The sequence below is a fragment of the Leptosomus discolor genome, chromosome 7 (genome assembly GCF_034619465.1).
Source record: "Leptosomus discolor isolate bLepDis1 chromosome 7, bLepDis1.hap2, whole genome shotgun sequence".
NCBI lineage: Eukaryota > Metazoa > Chordata > Aves > Leptosomiformes > Leptosomidae > Leptosomus > Leptosomus discolor.
This window is the reverse complement of record NC_141397.1, coordinates 63,736,156-63,756,472: the sequence shown is the minus strand read 5'-3', so window position 1 is coordinate 63,756,472 and position 20,317 is coordinate 63,736,156. Positions and strand designations below refer to the sequence as shown.

The following is a 20,317-nucleotide window of genomic DNA, read 5'->3' as shown; positions in this document are numbered from 1 at the left end:
GTTAATCAGCAAACAGCACAGCCGAGGGTCTGCAGTCGTGGGGGCTGAATAGAGTGATGGATTTGGTGTCCAGAAGTGTGGGCAATGGTCGCTGCCGGGTGACACGGGGACCGCCTGGCCTTGCCAACAGGCAAAAAGCTGTGAAACCTTAATGGCAGGAATAAAACTCAACAGAAAGGAAGAATGAAGAGCTCACTCTCATTTGGGCCTCGCACAGGCACCAGGCAGCCAGCCTGTCACTGCCCACCCCGACACTGCAGTTGTCCTTTTGAAGTGGCAGAATCACCTTGCACTTCCCCTTCCACGGGTTGCTCAGGGCTCAGGTATCACCCATCCTCGTGTCCTTGGGTACCAGGCATCGCCATGCCCTTGGGTACCACTCATCGCTGTGCCTTTGGGTTCTGCTCATCCCCACATCACTGTGCCCTGGGGTTCTGCTCATCCCCACATCCTTGGGTACTACTCATCCCTGCATCCCAGGGTTCTGCTCATCCCTGCATCCTTGGGTACCACTCATTCCTGTGTCCTCGGGTACCACTCATGCCTGCGTCCTTGGGTACCACTCACCTCCACATCCTTGGGTACTGCTCCTACCCACATCCTTGGGTACTGCTCATCCCTGAATCCCACGGTTCTGCTCATCCCTGAGTCCTTGGGTACTGGTCATCCCCACATGCTTGGATACCACTCACCTCCGCATCCTTGGGTACTGCTCCTACCCACATCCTTGGGTGCTGCTCATCCCTGTGTCCTTGGGTACTGGTCATCCCCGCATGCTTGGGCACCGCTCACGCCCATGTCCTCCAGTTCACTCCTGCCTCCTTGGGCACCGCTGATCCTCGTGTCCTCGAGTACAGATAATCCCTAGTCAGGGATCCTGCCCCCACTCAGGGCAAGACCCATTTCAGCTCAGCGGTGAGTTTTTGGGGAATGCTGAGCCCAAAGTGGAGCTCGGCTGGCAGGGACACCCCGTTAGTGACCCCACTGGGAGAGCTCGGGCTGGGGTGCGGGGCTGCCGGGCCCCCCGCCGCCCCGGCGCAGTGGCCGAGCCTGGCCCGGTGCCCCGTCCCGCACCGCCGCCTCCCCATTAGCCCGTGAACGGCCGCCAAATGGCCCCATCAATTTTTCATCACGGAGAAAACCCGGCCCGGCTCGGATAAAATCCCGGTACTGCCCCCGGGAGGGGCGCGGGGGACCAGCCCGCACCCGCGGCCTCCGGGAGCTCCGCCGCCTCCGCGGAAGGTGCGCGCCGGGACCGGCACCGGGGTTGCGCGGTGCGCAGCGGATGGCGGGCGGCGGGCGGGCACCGGCGCCGTGCGGGCGGGAGGGTTGCGGCGGGGCGGGGGGCGGCGGGCGGGCGGCGGAGCGCGCTTGGCTTCCGCGGGCGCGGTGGTTGGCGCGGAGGTTGGCGGCTCTGATCGTTCTCCTGGCGCTGGTGGCGGCCGGCTGCGTCCTCCGCCGCCGCGCCTGCTCCGCGCCCCGCCGCCGCCGCCGCCTCCGCCGCCCCCCCTCGCCCGCCCGCCGCCGCCCCTCGCCCGGCCCCGCCGCCCCGCCGCTGCTGCCCGGGGGTCCCGCCGCCCCGCCGGGGCTGGAGCTGCCGCCGCTGCCCCGTTACGAGGAGGTGAAGCACCTGCCCAGCTACGAAGAGGCGCAGCGCTGTCCCCGCAGCCCCCCCGGGGACGGGGATGGGGACGGGGGGGTTCGCGGTTGAGCCCCCGTTTCGCTGCGCATCCGCGGAAAGGAGCGCGGCCCGACAGAGGGAGACAGCGGTGGCCGCCGGAGGGGACCCCGGGACGGCGGGAGGCGGACATCCCCGGAGGGACAGGCAGCGGTCCCCAGGAGGGACGCGGTGCCAGCCACGGAGGTCTCCGGGCGGGACACAGCGGCGTTCCCTGGAGGGACATTGTGGAGCCCCCCGGGGGGGTGACACCGTCCCCTGGGAAGGCTGGGCACTAGAGTCCACGGCGGGGTGGCTTGGTGGCCGCCGGGCTCTGCGGAAGGGACACGCAGGGGTCGCAGGGGGGGATGGTCTGCGGGATGGCAGGGCCCACGGAGGGATGTGCTGCCGTGCCGGGGAAGCAGACGCCGGTATCGCCGGTGGGACAGCCCGCAGGGCTCCCCGGGGGGACACGCCACAAGTCCTGGAGGGATCTGCAGCCTGGGGAGCTCCTCCTGCCCACCTCCCCCGGAGCGTGGGCTCTGGGCAGCCCCCAAGCCCCAGCTGAGGACTGATTAAGAAGAGGGACAAGTTGCTCAGGAGGAAGCTGACTTGGGGACATCGCCTCCGGTAGGACCGCATCACCTCTGGTACAGCGACATCACCCCCAGTGCAACACCGTGCTCTTCGGGGGGAGACGGAAAGACCTGGTTGCAGTTTGGTGCAGCGTCCCCAGCTCCCCTCGCCCGGGCACACGCCGTGGGCTGGCGCGCGCCCGAAATGCCGGGTTTGCTTGTCTGTGGAAGCAGCAGGAGATCGTGTGCAGGGTCTGCGCGGACACGACTGCATGAAGTTGGCCTGACGGGGCGAGCCTCACACCTCCTTGGAGGTGCAAGCGTCGGGGAAAGCAAGATCAGGCTTTCTCCCCTTGGGCATCATGCAGGGGTTGTCCGTAGCCTTGCCTTCGTCGGCAAGGCAGACGGAGGAGAACCGCCTCCAAAGCTTGCTAATAAAATATTAGCACCTGCTGGTACTGTGCTTTTTATTTCACTGAGGTGGCCTGGGATCACTTCTGCTCCAAGGGAAATGAATGGCCCAGTCCAGCACAGGCCACTCCAGACCTCAGTGCCGACAAACCCTCTGAAAAACCAGTTACCTCGCTCTGTGGGTCCCAATAAGAGTGATACCCCTCCTCCCCTCACAGGCGAGGTTGGGAAATAATTTTAGATGCAACAGAGCCAGAGCAGCGGTTTGGATATACATCAAATACAGATATGGATGTAGGCATCGATATGCACATCTGAATTTTGAAATATTTCTTGCTGTGGCTTCTAAGCATCTCTGTATCACAGCTACGAATGCTAAGACAGAAAGATGTTCCCAGATGCTGCATAAAATCCTCCTCTCTAGTTGAAGTGGCAATGCTATTGTTACCAGAATTGAGATCAGGCCTTTTTTATACACCACAGGGGACAGAGACAGACAAAGGAGGAGGAGGAGGAGGAGGGCCTGAGATGGCTGTAACCCAGACCAGATCCTGCCACGCTTTCTCACCTGGAGCTTCTTGGGTTATGTTAACACGACTCGGATCGCGGCACTGGGAATAACGCCGAGTCTTCCTAACAAGCAGGGAAAAACCCAAGGAAGCCAGCCTGCCTTTCCGTTTCTCCATCCCAACCAGGAGGGGTTTAGAAAACCTTCACTCCTGCGAAGTGCCTGCAGTGCCAAGCTTGAAGGAATAGCAGAAACGGAGGGGAAAGATGGATTCCTTTAGAATTTGCTCAGCCAAAACACCGAAATACCGATTTCCACTGCTGACTCGCAACAGACTGTGTACAAAGTCCACTGGCGTGGGGTTTTCCCAGGACTGGTGTGCTGCCTGCCCTCTGCATCCACAGTGCCGAGGCAGGAGCAGTTTGGCCTGCAACAATATTAAGACCTTTTTAAAAACTAGTGTTTGAGGGGAAGACTCCGTTCTGGACTGAAATACGCCACATAACAGGGTAATTCTGTATCTGAAACAGCCAGACAGAAATGAAGGGCTCAGCCCCGTGCTGTGTAACTCAGCTGCCAGCCCCAGGCCTCCGGGGGAAGCTCGGAAGCACCCACCTGCAGCACCCTGCAGGGCAGCACTGCCCCGGGGAGGTTTATTCTGAGCGAGCCCCATCTATTTAGTGCCTCAAAATCCCAAAGCATCACTTTGGGAAGCGCCAGCAAGGCAGAGAGAATAGCCTCTTTGAAAATAGGCAATTTTAAATTTCAGAAGCCAGCGGACTGACTGCGTTGCTTTTAAAAGACAAACATTTTTCTCACCCGTAGTTTAACATATTAATTAATTTCTGCAGCCCAAGTGCTAACATCGACTAAGACGACTTTTTTTACATCCCACATGATAGGAAATTCTCCTTTAATATGGCATTGTCACTATATTTTGTGTTCACCCTCCTTGGGCAAAGCTGCCCTCTCTCCTGTCCCCAGCCAGGGACCAGGGCATTTACACACAGAAGGGACAAGGAAGACCCTCGGGCTGAGGGGGATCGTCTCTCCACGGCTCACCTCTGGTAGTTCAACTCCTAACTGGTCTGAACAAGGCAAGCTTGGAAGAGCGTGTGTTTTCTGTGGGACATCACTGCCAGGCTACACTTTGGGCAGATTCAGCTAAGAAAGCGACTTTGAGGACTGAAAGATAATTTTGAATAGGTAAATCAAGAGCTTTTCCTCAACCTCCTTTCTCTATGCCAAAATACTTGGATCTGGGAGAAAACCCTTAAAAGAAAAGATTTAAAATATGGCCCAGTCTGGGGCTATACCCTTACTGGGAGATGGTTAACACCAGTTGTTAATGAAGAATGTGTTCAATGGGAAGGAAAAGGCAGCACGGCCATCTTTGAGCCATTGCGCAGCAGCCCCTGTGGTGAGGCCCGAGGGACTGGGCACCACAGGCTGAGCAAGACTCGCCCCTAGAGACTCAAGCTCGAGGTTGAAGCAATCCCCTGGAGAGGTTTGAAGTGCCTGTGCTGGTGTCCTGTCAGGGCGCTGGATGCTTTTCCCTAGCAAGCTTTACACGAACAAGGCAAAAAACCAACACCAAGGAAGGGCAGAAGCATCTCCATCCTCCCTGACGTGGCAGTTGAATCGGGTGGGAGTATCTAACTCAGTCCTAAACCAGCAGTTGAGCACGGCTTCATATAGGGTTACCACGAGCTCCACCTGAGCTCTCCCCCGAGACCAGAGTCACCCAGAGTAAGGGCGAAGCTGCGTGCCCACGATGGGAACAGGTTTGTGCCCAAAGACCTCATAAAATACCTTATTTTATTTTTTTTTCCCCCTAGCTTGAGAAGTTAGCGCTTGGGGTGGAACGGAGGATCTTTCAAAGTGCCTGGAGATGTAGATGCCAGCCCCCTCTTTTACCTTTTTTTGAAGGCCTATCTGTTTAACCTCAAAGGAAACCTGAATGCCTACTTAGAATGGAGATGAGAATGTTTCCAAACTGCAGGATGCCAACGACCACAGTTATTTCTTTACACAAAGAAAAAAATTCATGCAGACCCTTCAGGCAAGACAGAGAAGTAACTAAAGGCGATATTCTTTGTACATCCATCTCATCTCATGGTTCCAGGCATGTTGCCTAGCTCTGTGCAGAAGGAAGAGCGTATGCCTCTGCTTCCCTGAAGATATCAGACCACCACGGTTTCATATGAAGCATTAGTTCTCATCAAAAACATTTACAGTAGGGTGAAGGTACCTGAGTTAAAGCTAAGTTTGCACTTCAGTATTTGGAATTGTATAGAATGAGGCAAGCCTTGACTGAATTTGAGCAATAAGAACAAACTTTGGAGACACAGATTCTTACATACAATTCACCAAACCTTTTCTTCTCCCCAGCTTTGCCCCTACAGGGCAAAATATCAGTGCAGAGGATGCAAATTTTACAGGAAGGCAAAGAGACGGTCCCAGGAGAAGACGATGGCCAGACAACTGCGGCAAGTCCCAAACAGAGTTGCCGCGCTCTCTTCCCATTAACGCAACGGTCAGGGCATGACCACCTGCGTGTTCCACGGGTTGCATGGAACCACGAGTAACGTCACAGCCACTGCAATTCAAGTCATATATACATATATATATAAATATTCAGATCAACAACTCTAACATGACTGTTTTTATGGAGTCATGTCAGCTGATTTTGGAGCTGCTGAACAAACGGGACACGGGATAGCTCTGACCTCACTAAATAAAAAACTGGAAGTCCTGAAATTTCTATGTTTAACATCAATCCCAAAATATATAAAAACAATTCAAACAAAATAAATAAAGTAAAGAAAGAAACAATATAAAAAAACTTCCCCCCATCTCTAGATGATATAGTCAAGAATTACATTTGTTTTAGAAAGCTTCTAGCTTTCCCATTATTGGTTTGTAACTTTTCCTGTTCTGAGGCGGATAAGCCAACCGAAAACAGAACAACTTTAAGGAGCCAAACTGGCTTCCCCAGACACCACACTGTAACGTAAATGAAATCTGTCCCTTTTCAGAGCAGCAGGCCTTGGGGTTTTTCATTGTGAATTCTTATTCCCATGGACAAGCAAGATGCAAGTGCAACCGGCTGACCTAACCCCACAGCCATCAATATAAACCAGCCAACGATGGAAACCGAGTAAAATCACGCCACATACCCACTTTGCACTTACACAGAACTTTGTATGTTCTATTTTGAGCCGAAATGAATATGCGGATTCGTTAACTGATATGGGAAACCATTGATTAACATCTGGAGTGAAAGCAGGATGAGTCATAAGAGCTTCGGAAAAAACGACGAACCACCGAGCTCTTCACCGACCATTCATTGCAGACGCGTTTGCAACCCAAAACAACGTAATTCCTGAAAGACTAATCATTTGCAGTGGTTTATTTGCCAGAGGCTTGCGTGCTCCAATCACTTAGTGAAAACTCCAAGAGAAGACATCTCCCAGTCCATGTACATTTTTAAGAAGCAGTGTCAGTGCTCTCCGTCATCATGTGCATGCTTTTCTTCTTACCGGGCTGAGGGTAGCTCCACCACCAGGCAGATTACCCTGATTTCCCAGCATTTCTTCCATTTTTCCACCCCTCAACATTCTATTAAAGGTTTAAAGGAGGAAAAGCAGCAGCAGGTAGCAGTCCCTTGCCAAGCAGCATTAGCTCTTCAACAGCTAGGCCCGAAGGCAGCACAGGTTACGGGGAGAACCTTTAATGGCCTATTTGTGTCACGGTGACGCTGACTGATTAGTCCTGTAGGCTTCAGAAGCTTGTTGCTGCAGGAAGGGCATCATTCTGTCAAAATGAGAGATTAATATCTTGCCAAACCGATGCCTTCAATTTTGTAAATGATGAAAATTCCCAGTTAATTTTTTCTTAAACATTAAACTGTAAAGGAATTTATCATTCCAGTCGAGGGGCCCAAACCAAACACAGCGGGCTTACGTTACTTTTCGAGCAGATTTGCCAGATATGCCTGAAAAATCATGTCAAGGCTGGCACCAGGCCAGTATGATACAGCTCTCAAATTGCTTTACTGCCTGAAAAGCAGTGTATTTCACGGCTTTGGGGCATTTGCCATTCCTAAGACTCACTCTGTTAGTGTAACACCAACGTTTTGGTTCCTATTTCGCTTGTTTTGGAATCAGAAGTACCGACACATCGTAATTCAATGGATAGCACTTCTTCCCCCCCCCGCCTTTTACCACCGGTATTTCCATTCCCTATTCAACAGCGTCTACATGTTTGCTGAAGAAATACCAGCAACTAAGTCTCGGGGGACTGCAGGACATTTTTTGTTATCTACACTACTGAATTTTACCTTTTACCAGGATGCAGGTGGAAGGTTGGGATGAAATCCCACCGCAGCTCCAGGCAGAGCCCGTGGAGCTGCCTCCAGCCGTGCTCACTACGCCCAGGGATTTGCCAAACTCCTGGCTCTGAAACCTCCCATCTGGGCAGTTCCTGTTAAACTCAAGGAGAGCTGCCCAGCTAAAGCTCGTCGTCTGCTTTGCAGACAGATTCCTTGGCCCTTCGATGGCCTTCTCCAGCTACCCCAGCTTCTAGCTGGGGTGAGGATGGTCTCCTTACAGCCGTCTTGGACCAGCAGGTAGGGTTCAGCTGGAGACAGCTCAGTCCTACTGCCAGCCTGCACGGGCCTGCTGGATGGCCACGGGCAAGTGACGTCACCGGTCGATAAGGGAGTTAAAAACACTGGCCGCCTGCAGCAAGCGCCACGACGTTTTGTTAGTGTTCCGTGGTTTGGGGCTTGAAAACCTTGAGGTATCCTTCGCCAGCCTGGCTGCTGAGAGCAGGATGGACATTAACTGCTGGGATTCCCACAGCCCTGACCACGTCGCTCCCACCTGCTGACGGGAAAAGCGAGGCAGAGAGGCCGCAACGAAGCCACCAACAGAACTGACGCTCCCGGGAGCACTCGACCACCACCTCTGACCTGCTCTCACCCGCCTCAGAGGGATGCTTCTGCGACACAGCTTCTGCTCTCGAGTGCAAATGGGATGTACCCGCGGTTCCCTCATGCACAGGCTCTTTTAGGGGTGGACATTTGTTTTCCCGCAGTAGGAAATTGCTCGACGTAAACTGTGAAATTAAGTTTTCATGTCAGATGATTCGAAGCTTCATCTTGCTCCGGTTCCAAAGGATAAAATCTGACAGTCAAATATAGATCTCAAAGCCTCACTGTCTTATCAGAACACAACAAACATTTTTCCTTTTTCCTCTGAACTATTAAAAATATGCAAAGCACAAAAAAATGAAGCTAGATGTCAAAGTGGAGGTTTCTTTTCTCTCCATTTGCATTACCTGGAATAACTGGAGCCAAACTGATAGCTAAAATCCCTACTTCCTCAATAGGTTTATGATGTTTTAAATTAAACAGCCCATAATTAAATAGGTGCTACCTAGTTTTAAAAATAGGTATTCTTAAATCATTGAAGAATCAGTGTTCTTGCACTGGATAATCATGCAGTCAGTAATTGATTTGCTATTTCATTCACAGCTCTGGAAGGTTTTAACTCCAGTTTGGACAAGGAGGCAGCATGACACAAACACGAGTAAGGTGAAGGTACTCTTGATCTTTCTTTGCACCCGCTAAGGCACAAACCCCAGCTGAGTACCTCGGAAACGGCCCGCCGCGGCAGGTTGCGCAAGGTTTGTTGCAGCTTGTTAGAAACGTACCCCAAACATCTGTATCCCTCCGGTAAAAAAGGAATTTTTACTTCACAGCTGCCATTAAAGGCGCTCTTGATCACGACTGAACGCAGGTACAGGCAAACGCGGCGCAGAACTTTAAAAGCCCCAGAGAAACCAGCACAAAATTACCTGGGGCTGGCCCGATGGCACTTCTCTCGGTAAAAACCCCGCCACGATCCCAGGTAAGCCGTGCAAGGATGTTTTCTGCTGAGAAGACTCCGAAACCCAGAGCTCGTACACAAGGTTGGAATTGCACCTGGGTATTAGAACCTGGTGAAAACAAAGAGTAACGGTGCTTTGGAAAAATCAGTCGTTTTGCTTCGTTTTCTGTCCTTTGGTTTTCTCTGCATCGCACGCCCGCTCAGCGCAGCACGTAGTGAAAACACAGATCTGACGAGCACTAAGTACCTGAAGGTCTTTATTGCGCTCTGGCCTAGGAACTCAACCTCCTTTCCCATCGCCCACCAACACCACGCTCCTCACGGACAGCGAGAGCCAGCTGGAAGGACGGCGGCGCCACGTCCCGGGCAGGACCCCCGACGTCAACCTGAAGGGCGCTCAGTCTGCGACGGCACCGCCGCAGGCGGGGCAGCCCTCCCCCTGCTTTCTCGCCACCTGTGCAACGGTTCCTCGTCGTGCCAGGCGTTTTGAGTGGATTTGCTGCCCCTGCTGTCCCTCCGACCGGCCCAAGCATGAAAGAGCAAGACCCAGCTGAGAGGCTGAACTTTGTATCGCCACTAGACTGGTCTTCAAATACGGCTTACGGTGCATCGGTGCATTGCCAGTCTGAGCCAGGCTTCATAAATTTAACATTAAACACTTGCCATTGGTGATATTTCAGGCTCAGGCCTGGAACTCGGGAGCGCTTTCTGCACGTCAATGGAAGGCGAAGGTGGTCACTCTGCCACACGTCAGCACACCAGAATACTGCGGAGCTCCGAATGAGCTACGTCACCAACCTTGTTTTATTTAGCAGCCAGGTGAATCGATCGAGAGCACTTAATACATCACCTGCTAGATACATTTGAAAAAAAAAAAAACCCTTTATCTGTTTTTATTAACAAATCTATGAACTATGCAAAGAAGTGCCACATAATGATTTACAAAACAGAAGAAATTTGCCAGATATGCCGATATTTAACATTTCATAGCAACATTTGAAAGGTACATATTATACAATGTCAGTTATGAATAACCTGCTCACGTATTTATAATGCAAAGGGCTTCTGTAAGTAACATATGCAGCCACTTTCATATGTAAATCAAAGAAAAACATATCTTGATGAAAGAACACAAATGTAAAACCAGTATTTGCAAATGAAGCGCTTTGGGCAGAAAAATGCCTGGAAAGCTCTTCCTCATTTCAAATTAATATGGTATTTTAACCTTAAGGATGCTCTGAATATCACTGTCAATTATACATGTCAGATGCTACAAAGCCAACCAACACCACCTTTTGTTACTTCAAACAACATTCAAAGCACATTCCACAGTATTTTAAACAATTTACACTATCTCAGAAAATACCCTTTATTGCCAAATAGTTTGCTGGTGACAAACCCGAGTTGCTGAAGTAACCTGAAATCATCTATTGAAGAACTTGCCAGTACGTACGTACTAGAAGAAATATGTATTACTGAGTGAAATATTCTTTTGTACTTTATAAATGCAAGGTCCTTTTTAAGTTTTCAACATTTACAGTTCGCTAGATTTGTTTTAGGGCAATTGAAACAAGTTTTCGGAGGTCCCTGAGGTTGCAGAAATAACCAAACTACTTAACTAGGTGCTTAAACAGGGAAATCGGTACTTAATTAGAGGCAACCCAGGCTAAACAGTTTTAATGGCAATAAAAGTTTAAAAGCCACAAAAGTTAATTTCCCTTTTTTCTCCTACCCGTATTACGGACCATAATGTAGCTCCTCACTGGAGCCAGGACACCAGAACTCAAACCCAGCTCAAAATGAGACTGTTGTAAATAAGTAATTCTGACCGTCATCCAACAATTAACAACAACTACAGCAATTCTCACGCCTGTTCCCCACAAAATGTTTGCTGCTGCTTTTTTTATTTGCGTTTGTCAAAATGGGCCAGTACAAAACACTCCAGAAGCACTTCTGGAGGTGACCAAAAGGCCAGCTATTGCTGTACAGTCACACTAGCTCTCACTGCGGGACTGGCTGCTGCTCGCTCCCTTTCTTTAGCAATTTCCATCTCTATTTTGGCTTTGATTTTATTCCAGTCAACTTCCAGCTGTAAGAAGAGAAAAGCGAATAGGCAGAGGTCAGCTAACATTACGTGGCGAGGTGAAACAGCTAGCTGTTGGCTAACAGGACAATTTGAAGTTACAATCACAAAGGGAGCACATCAGCCATGATACAGTCGTTCACGTCTAAGTGGCAATTTACACTAACGGAATGCATGAAGGCACGGTTGAGTTCTAACAAACTGAGCTTTCCACTTTTAAAATAAAACAAGCTTGACATGTTTTGACAAATACCAATACATCTCATTGTGTCTGGCAAAAAACCATGAAAACATGAAAATAACTTGGATCAACTTGCATCTAATTTAAATGTAACGACATCTGTGCCCTGTTACTGAGAATATAGCCCTCTATTAATAATACATGCAGGGATGCCTTTTGACTGCACCTGAAGTCCACCAAGTAAACCGAGAGCACATTACACTGGTTATCTGATATAGCAGAAATCAGATTTCTGCTTGAAATTTGTCTTCAACATCAATAAATGTTTTAGCTTTACCTTGGCATTTCTCCAGCTGCAGCGAGTCTTCTGGCTGTATTCTCTTTCAGTGAAACTTCAGGCAATACACTGAGTACAATATCCGTGGTGCAGTGGGGTGCAACAGTTGCCTTTCTTTCCAAAAATGCTTGACAAGAAAGACTGGATCATGGTGCATTTGAGGACCATAAAAACATGCCCAAAAGCTGGGCAAAAATGCAATTGCGAAGTTTAGTTTCACTGCTGGAGAATTAAGACTGTCAAAGATGAGATGGGAAAAAAACCCTCAACTGCTGCACGGGGAATTTTCCGAGTAGCTGTTATTCTGTTAACTAAGTCCTGAAATAACAAGGAAGATTCTCTACGAGGGAAGACGTAACTGCAATACCCACGTTCTCATGTGAAAAGGTTAATCCCTCCGTTCAGGATGCATTTAATGGGTCCAGGTGCTTTGGATCTGGTGACTGAAATCTTTATGGAGCTCTAAGAAAGAACGTGTTTGCTTTAACACATGTCACACAGATGCTAAACGGACCACGTACAGGGCTAGTTCTGCCATCTAGCCCAGAACGCTGCTCGCCAGGGAAGCCAACAACCCTTGCCAGTGACACCTAGTAACTGCCAAGATACGGATTCTCAGTATACATGTCAGGTTCCTAATACCTTATATATAAAAGCCGGGAGATAAAACAACTAAGCACATTGTTTAGATTCCGTATCTCATGGCAGATCAGTGCTCTCAGCTGCAGTATAGAAAGGAGGTTAAAACTCCTTACTTAAGCCTGAAGGAGCTTTAGGTGGGGAGTGGGACACAGAGGCCCTTTTTTCCCCCCTCCTCGAGAAGGAACACCAGCACAAAATCTTGCTTTTCCCTTTGATGCCCTTCACTTTTCCTTCTAACTTTGCTCTACGAGCCTGACAGGGTGCATTAAGAATTTAGTTACCACTGTAGCAGAGAGCTTAAAATCCACTTCATTAAGCAGGTTCCCTCCTAATTTCTGATCCAGCAGACAAGACCTCCAGAACGTGGATGCAGAAAAGGACTTCATCACTCCGGGAACCTTCTGCAGTCTGAGGCAGAAGTTTCAGAATAAGTGTGAGGTGAAACAGGCTCCACTTGTGTCACTCTGCTCACACCTTGTCACTGACACGGTGTTATTGCTTAGGAACCCTTCCAGAAACTACGGCTTTCCTGATGGTTTAAAGACAAGACAGTATGATCTAAAAAGACTCTTTCAGAAGCATCAGGGGATTAACATGATTTTTGCTCAGCAATGGATGCGAAGTATGTAGAAGACACACTTCCCACACCGCAGCCAAAACTGCCGCATGGTAAGAGCGCTTGGAATCTCTGCTGTTATTTTTCCTTACTTTCTAGGTCAAGTACTGGCGGATGGTTCACTGGGGGGCTAGATGTTGTGCAGACTTTTATTCTTGTTTAGGAAAAGAAACATCCTTAGAAGTGCTAAAAGCAAATGACTGACACCAGAAATCGAGCTTGATTGGAAGTGCAACGGGCACTGTCCAACGAAAGGATCTGAGCTAAGCGCTCGGATGGATTTCCTGATCCATCAGCTACAGCGGATGAAAGGATCTGACAGAAAGCACACGTCTCTCTTCATAGTTTCGCCCTCAGAACGCTTAGGAACAGTCAGGAGAAGAGCAAGAAGGACGTAAGGGCTGCTCAGTGAAACTGCTGCCCAAGATGCACATGGGGGTGCCTCTCAAAGGAAATGCACAGAAGTACTTCAGTGGAATCTAAGATACTTCTAGGTTATGAACTGTAAGATCCGCCCTCAGTCTTTAAGATCTGTGAAATGCTAATAAATTGGAATGACCGACTGATGATGGAGAGGGTTTCCAGAGGTTTGATGAAATTGTATATTTAGCTATTTATCACATTTGGCAGAACATTTCATAGTTCACTCAATACATATCTGGATACCTTCAAAGTTTGTTATTGTTGCTATCCATAAAATTACAGAAAAAGGTTGAAGACATTTAAGAGGTACTCATTCAACCATGCTGAGGTCTAGCTCCTTGTTTATAGAAAACAACTGTGCCTTCATTGGTATAACCCTTGCCAGATACTAAGCATCTACATTCTGTATCTGCGCCTTCAAACAAAAAGCAAATAAAATGCACAACTATTACAAGCCAAGTAGCCACACACCAAGCTATGAACTTGTACTCAGATGTAAAATCTCCAGATTTGTGTCCACATCTGAACCAAAGAAAGACAACGTAAAAGCAATTCCCCCCCCGCCCCTCCCCAAACCGGCTACAAAGAGCGGGCTGACCTGAAGCTGTAGGAATAATTCTGAGGAATACTTACACCTTCTGCATATTGCAAAAATCTTTTGTTCGTTTCTTTTTTACCAAAGTCCTCTAGGAACTTTTGTCGATAAGCCAGGACCGTGTCAACATGTGTCTTGTGCTTTACTGCTAGCTCTAGAGCCCTGGAATAAAACAGAAATGGGCTTGTCAGGCTACATAAACGCTCTGGCACGACTACAAACACCACGGGTTTGCAAAGCGATACGCTGAAAAGCCTTTGGGCTGCAGGCACAGATTCCTAATCTATAGCACCGAGCAGTTCTACATGAGTATCAGTCACAGGAGGTGAAGGGTAGCCAGCGAAGGAGACTGTCTACTTTACGATGCATGCTATGAAAAATATCCAACAATTATTTCTGTTGACAACCTCATCACATCATTGGAGTTCGACAACAGGAGTCTCTTTATTTCAAGGAAATAAAACAGAGTGGTTCAGAGTTTAGCACTCTCAATATAAAGGGGCAAAAGGAGTAATTTTTAATAACTTTACTACAGTCAGGAACCGCTTCTGAACAGCATTATCATGGGCATTCATGGCATATGCTATACAGCATTCACACATATGCTATGGGCGGGAAAAATCAGTCATTGGATTACTATAATTGATTACTCTCACATCTGTTTTCTTCTCAATGGCACAAGGAACACTTACGTTTGATATACAGAGTCTTTCGATGACACATATTAGGCAACATAATAAAAAACACAGATATGTGGGGGAAAAACAACTTTTTGCCCACGGCAATATGAATATAATAGCAGAGAAATTAGTAGTAAATGGTCTCAGAAGATTCTGTTAGAAAACATGGGGTTTTGTTTGAAGGAGAAATTCCTGCTTTGTTTTCTCAGGCCCAATTCATATTTCATCCACCTACGCAGTGCTGGGAGTCTGAATAGCCACGTATCTATTTTTAGCAACAAGATATTTCAAAACAGCCTTAATTCGTTGAGGGTCACGTACAGTTTGAGGTATTGCTAAGGACTTTCCTGTGCTAACAATAATGAAAAAGCAAAATGTTCTTGAAAAATGCCTCCAAGCATGTTTTGCACTTTTATCACAGAATACTTGTATCTTCTAAATACGACAGAAAAACAGCTACTTCTTTGGTTACTGTCAGGATGTGATTTACTTCATCTTTTTACAGCTCTGGGCAGTTACAGACAGGAAATTAGTCAGCTAAGTATCTGCAATAAAACAACAAATAATTTATAAGCAGCCTTACTGAGGTAACCTGTAAACAAATTGTGCTCGAAGAAATACTACCTATCCCAATTGTAAAGATTAATGTTGACTTGAATAGCTTGATAAACAAGGCCTGTTTGAAGAAGCAGGGTTTCAGCTTCTTGGGTGTTGCCACTGAACAGCAGTATATGAGCCATCCTCGACTCTTTTGACGGAAGATCTTTGATGGAATTGATGTACTGAACTTTGTCAATCTGTTAACGAGAGGTACAGTAGCTTAATAAGGGAAACGAATTTAAAAAAATTAGTTTTGCAGCTATTTAACTAGAAATAAATGACACCATTTTCTTACCTCGCCGATCGATGCATAGGCGATTTCTGCCGTAGCCATGTCTTTGCTGGCGACCGCCATAGCAGCTAAACACGCCCACATGGTTTGATCCTGAAATTTAAACAAAAAAATGCAACTCCTAAAACTTCAAATATTGATTATCAGGCTAAAAACGACTTCTCAAAGGAAGTATACAAGTCCTGAAAATAACGTCGAACAATACAACATTTCTCAGGATGCCATTTATGGCACCGTGGTCTATGTCCCCTTATCAGAAAGTCACCACTGAATTATTTCTCAGACAACCTTCATTGTAAAAACGTTAATGTTGTGATCAGTTGAGCCTGACAGTGCGGCTGAATGAATCCTTTGTTTGCAGCATCTCAGCCAGTACTGAACTCATCACTTTACGACCTCATCACCGGTGTCCCTGTCACTGCTTGCGGAACTATGCTGGAAACCAAAGTGCTGGTTGTGGTTAAAAAACTATTTCAACCTGGCTTATCTCAACCTGGCTTCACTGTGCTGGCAGTAACAGTAACTGCACATTTACCGTAAGCGTCCTACAAATGAAAGAGAAAGGAAAAAGAAATCACTCGACTGTAGAACAGACTATGAGCCGGCTGAAAAGCAAGTAACAAAAGTTTTATCTCCTTTGTCCTATTTTCAGAACATTTTATGTTTAGAATTAAGAATTAGAAAGACTTAGTGGTAATAATAATATTACACCCTTGTTTTCTATTTCATGACTTTTACCCTTTTTTTTTTTTTCCCTCTCCACAACCTCAAGGAAACCCCACTAACTCAGAAAAACATTTAGCCCTGATATTTTGATACCTTCCCTTTTCAGGTCTGACAACACTATGACAAAGTGAGCTCACACAGCTTAGGCTACCACATCTGCAAACTCTAGTTCAGACAGGAAAAACACAAGTTTGAATGCACTTGTTAGTCCACATGCACTCCAGGAATTAAGTGGGTTTTAAAATTTTTGTTAAATATGTTAAATAACAAATTTGAAAATAAGCCCTTTGTAACGTGACTAGGTTTTTAGAAGCAGCATAGGATTACTAATGATTTAAATCAGAATAAACAGCTACACTGAGCGTGCTTTAAATGTATCGCCACGTCTGTCTTACAACTGCTTTTGTACGAAACTAAACTGGCAAGACCCACCAAAGCCAATGGAATAGGGTAGTTTGGCTTAAGGCTATGGTTTGACTGCACCATCTCTGCACCTGCCCATGTGTTCCTACTCTTTACCATGATTCAGGACGAGATAAACCTTCCTGCTGGTAGCCTGTAATTTGGGAGAATTAAAATTGTTCAGAGAATCAAATGCTTATAAAATCTTTGCCATGTTCTTTTCCTTATTATTTAGAAAATTAGCCAATAAAATGCTGAAAGCTTAGCTTGAAGTTATGCAAAAGACCAGGTTTCTAGAAGCCTTTCACCAATAGGTCTTGGTGTTCTCTCTTTCCTCAGCAAGATGGTCCATCTCCTAATCACTGATTGGAAACACTTCAAACTGTCTACCTGGGTTGCCAAAATCAACAAAAATAGCCCCATATCTCCATGAAGAGTTTAGGAATCATGAAAGATAAACAAAGCACTTGACCCGAGACCAGCTGGGATGGCTCTGTTTACCTCGGTGTAAGGGTATTCCAGGTCATCCCTCAGCCCAAACCCCGCAAACTGTGAAACGGGAAGGATATTCACACCACCTAGTTTAGGCCGGTTCAGATCACCTTCTATCAAAGACGAAAACTTGCTTTTGTAATCAATGGAAGGGAGAAGTCTTCCGAGATGGAGACCTGTGTACCTAACGTGGATGCTTACAACCAGAGGATGTGAATATGCCTCACACTGAAATAAAGATTCTGTTATACTTTTTCTTGAGAGAAAAACCTTCCTCACTTGTTGATGCTTACAGACTAATGAGGAAAAGCTCATAAAAAAGCACAGTGAAAACCCCCTGACATCTATATTGGCATTTCATTAAAAAAGCATCAAAAATGTTACACATCTTTCCTTTTAAGTATAATTAAACTCATTGGACGACTCTACCCATAAGAATGCAGAGGATGAATGAAAAGCTTGACAAAAACAATCCTTGAATTAGAAAACCTTTGGATTAATCAGAAAGAAACGGTATTATGAATATTACCACCCGCTACAGATGTTTTATTTTTAAAGACGACGCATTTAGATTACTCAAAAAAGTTAACATAATACTGTATTTAAACTCTGAAATCCCAGTTCCCACTGTCAAATGCTGGAATAAAAGCCTACTGTTAAAGGAAGCTTTAACACTCAAAATAAAAATCATTCTACAACCCACGTTATCTGCACGTGTATTGATTTAATAATGCAAATACACAAATATTTGAAATATACATTTAAGGTCACGATAATCGTATGGAAGCGCTAAACTTTTCTAGGGGTAAATGAGGGAAAGGAAGCAGGGTTTGGGGGGATTTTTGTTTGTCTGCTTTAAAGACTGCTAGACTCACCTCATCGGTTGCTGTTGCCTAAAATACATACATAAGAAAGCAAAGGAAAAAAACAAAAACAAAACCAAGTGAAATAAAATACGAAAAAATACTAGGCAAATGTATGTGGAGCTGCAGATCATTTTTAATTGCTTATATGAAGGCCTAGTCCTAAAAACTTAAGCTTTTTACTGGCTTCTGTGAGTACCTGTGTTCAATCCATCTGGACTTTGGTGGGAACAAAAATAGGAATTTTTATTATGTACAATGAAAATGATGAAATTAGGTATAGGTATACTAAATAATTATGAAAGCCATGTAATTTTTCACGACCAGCCCAAAAATAATCAGCACCAAAGCAGAAGAACGGAAATGAGATGTAACATCTGATACGCAATTATCATTATTAAAGTAATAATTGAAATGAATATTAATAAAACATAAGCATTGCAGCAAAATTATAGGTGAACGTTCCCGTTAATTAGCATTTACCTTGACAAAGCGACACAATCTGATAGCATCTTCCCATTTAGAGCTACTAACATATTCATGAAGAATCGCAGGATAAGGTGAAATATTAAGGTGAATAAGTGAACCATCTGCTCTTCTAATCGTTACTTGATTTCCTACAAAATGTACAATCTGGGGATTTTTGCTAAATTCACTGCGTGGAGAAAGAAAGGTAAGTTAATATTCACTTTTTTCTTACTGAAAAGACCATCAGGAGTTAAACGAAATCTTCGTGTCAAAGCTACAACATGATGACACTTCATTTTCAGAGCATATCAAAATCTAAGCACCTAGTTATTATTCAACAGTTACATCTAACAGGGAGTTGTGATGTTCTCTAAAACTAAAATTATAGTTATGTGCATTCACCGGCTGTAAGGCAAACGCAAACTAGGTGTTTGTGCAAAAATTTTCAAATACATTTTTCAGTCAAAAAAAAAAAATATTTGGGCTCCCATAACTCCTAGAACGAAATAACGAATTCAGGTATTCTTCACGAAGAATTTCATGTCGCCAGGCATGCAGGCTGAGATAAACATGTGAAGCAAACGTGCTGAGCAAGAAATAACATTATCTGTGACCTAATAATTTTTAATTTCCAAACAATTAAGGCAATATTTCAAGAGATGTGATTAAAATTTTGCTTTTGCACCAAGATGCTATTCTACTTTTAAACTGCACATCGCCATTCCAGCTCCAAACTTTACGATATACATTACAAAACTTCTTCCTTGTTTCCTAATCAAGTCGCAGTAACATGAAAAGAACTTTAAAAGTTGCAACCCTGGTTTCTACTTCAACTGCCAAAATTAACATAATTCTTTAAGGAATCAGTAAACTAGTTAAAATAGATAATAATACTGTTTTGATCAAAAAGGAGACATTACCTTGCATCTTTTTCATACAGAGTTTTTGGCAAAAGATCTTTATCCACATAGACCGTGTTGGGGTAGTACCAGACTGTAAAACGGGTATCTTGAATCCCACAGAGAATGTTAGCCGTGTCATTCCAAGCCAAAGTTTGAACCATTGTCCCTTCATTTAAAGACAACAGAATAATATGCATTTCCACAAGAAACTTCAAAATAGACATAGACACTTCTCAAACTGTAGTAAAAAGGGTAATTATTAGTCATTCTTCGTTCCTTTATAAGGACTGGTTTCAATCCCCTAGTGTTTTAACCCCCTTTCAGCCAAATTCAGTTCTCCCTTTCTGAAAGTTCTTCAGAATAGCATCTTTTGGACATAGTTTTGAGATACCAAAATTAACACAATGGTCAGACTGCACCTTCATACTCACTGGATCGTGCATCTGTCTACAGCATTTAAACTTTTAATTAAAAATATTCCGAACTTCAGAGTTTGCATTTGCAGGAAATACGTCTGAAACATTCTCTAGTGAATAATTCTGAGGAATAGATCCTTCTCCAAAATCTTCTTAGCTGCTTGCTCCAGAACACAATAACAAGTGATCTACATGTAACTAACTGATATAAAAAAAAGCAGACTTTAGATAAAATGTACCAAAATTGTTTCTACCACTATCTTACGAAAGCCACAGGACTATTTCTAATGTTTTTTTCAAGTTCAATCTAATTATTAATTAAAAAGTAAAATTTTGTTTCTTGTACTAGATAAAAGTCTATTTGCCTGCTAGCATGTAGTTAAGCATTATTTTGAATTTTTCCTACCTATTTTGACAATCTTCTGTTCTTTTCCAAACCGTTTAACTGAAGTAATATAAAGATCTCTGTTCTTATCAATAAAAGCTATTTTTCTTTCACTTGTAAGTCCTTTCTGGTCCAAAGCAACCTCCACAATTTCCGTCTGAAAGGGAAA

At 45.5% G+C, this 20,317-nt stretch overlaps 1 protein-coding gene across 1 annotated transcript in view; it reads right to left on the bottom strand.

The window, feature by feature from the left end:
* Positions 1-10,891: 10,891 nt before the first annotated feature.
* The window catches only part of IFT80 (intraflagellar transport 80), a 51,743-nt gene continuing 42,317 nt past the window's right edge, over positions 10,892-20,317 (bottom strand). The window contains exons 14-21 of the mRNA XM_086467988.1: positions 20,170-20,305; positions 19,366-19,513; positions 18,461-18,632; positions 17,990-18,007; positions 15,498-15,587; positions 15,227-15,399; positions 13,961-14,084; positions 10,892-11,134 (exon numbers count right to left, since the gene is read on the bottom strand). Of these exons, the coding sequence (XP_086324114.1) occupies positions 11,021-11,134; positions 13,961-14,084; positions 15,227-15,399; positions 15,498-15,587; positions 17,990-18,007; positions 18,461-18,632; positions 19,366-19,513; positions 20,170-20,305 (975 nt within the window). The 3' untranslated portion in view covers positions 10,892-11,020. The remainder of the gene's footprint in view (positions 11,135-13,960; positions 14,085-15,226; positions 15,400-15,497; positions 15,588-17,989; positions 18,008-18,460; positions 18,633-19,365; positions 19,514-20,169; positions 20,306-20,317) is intronic.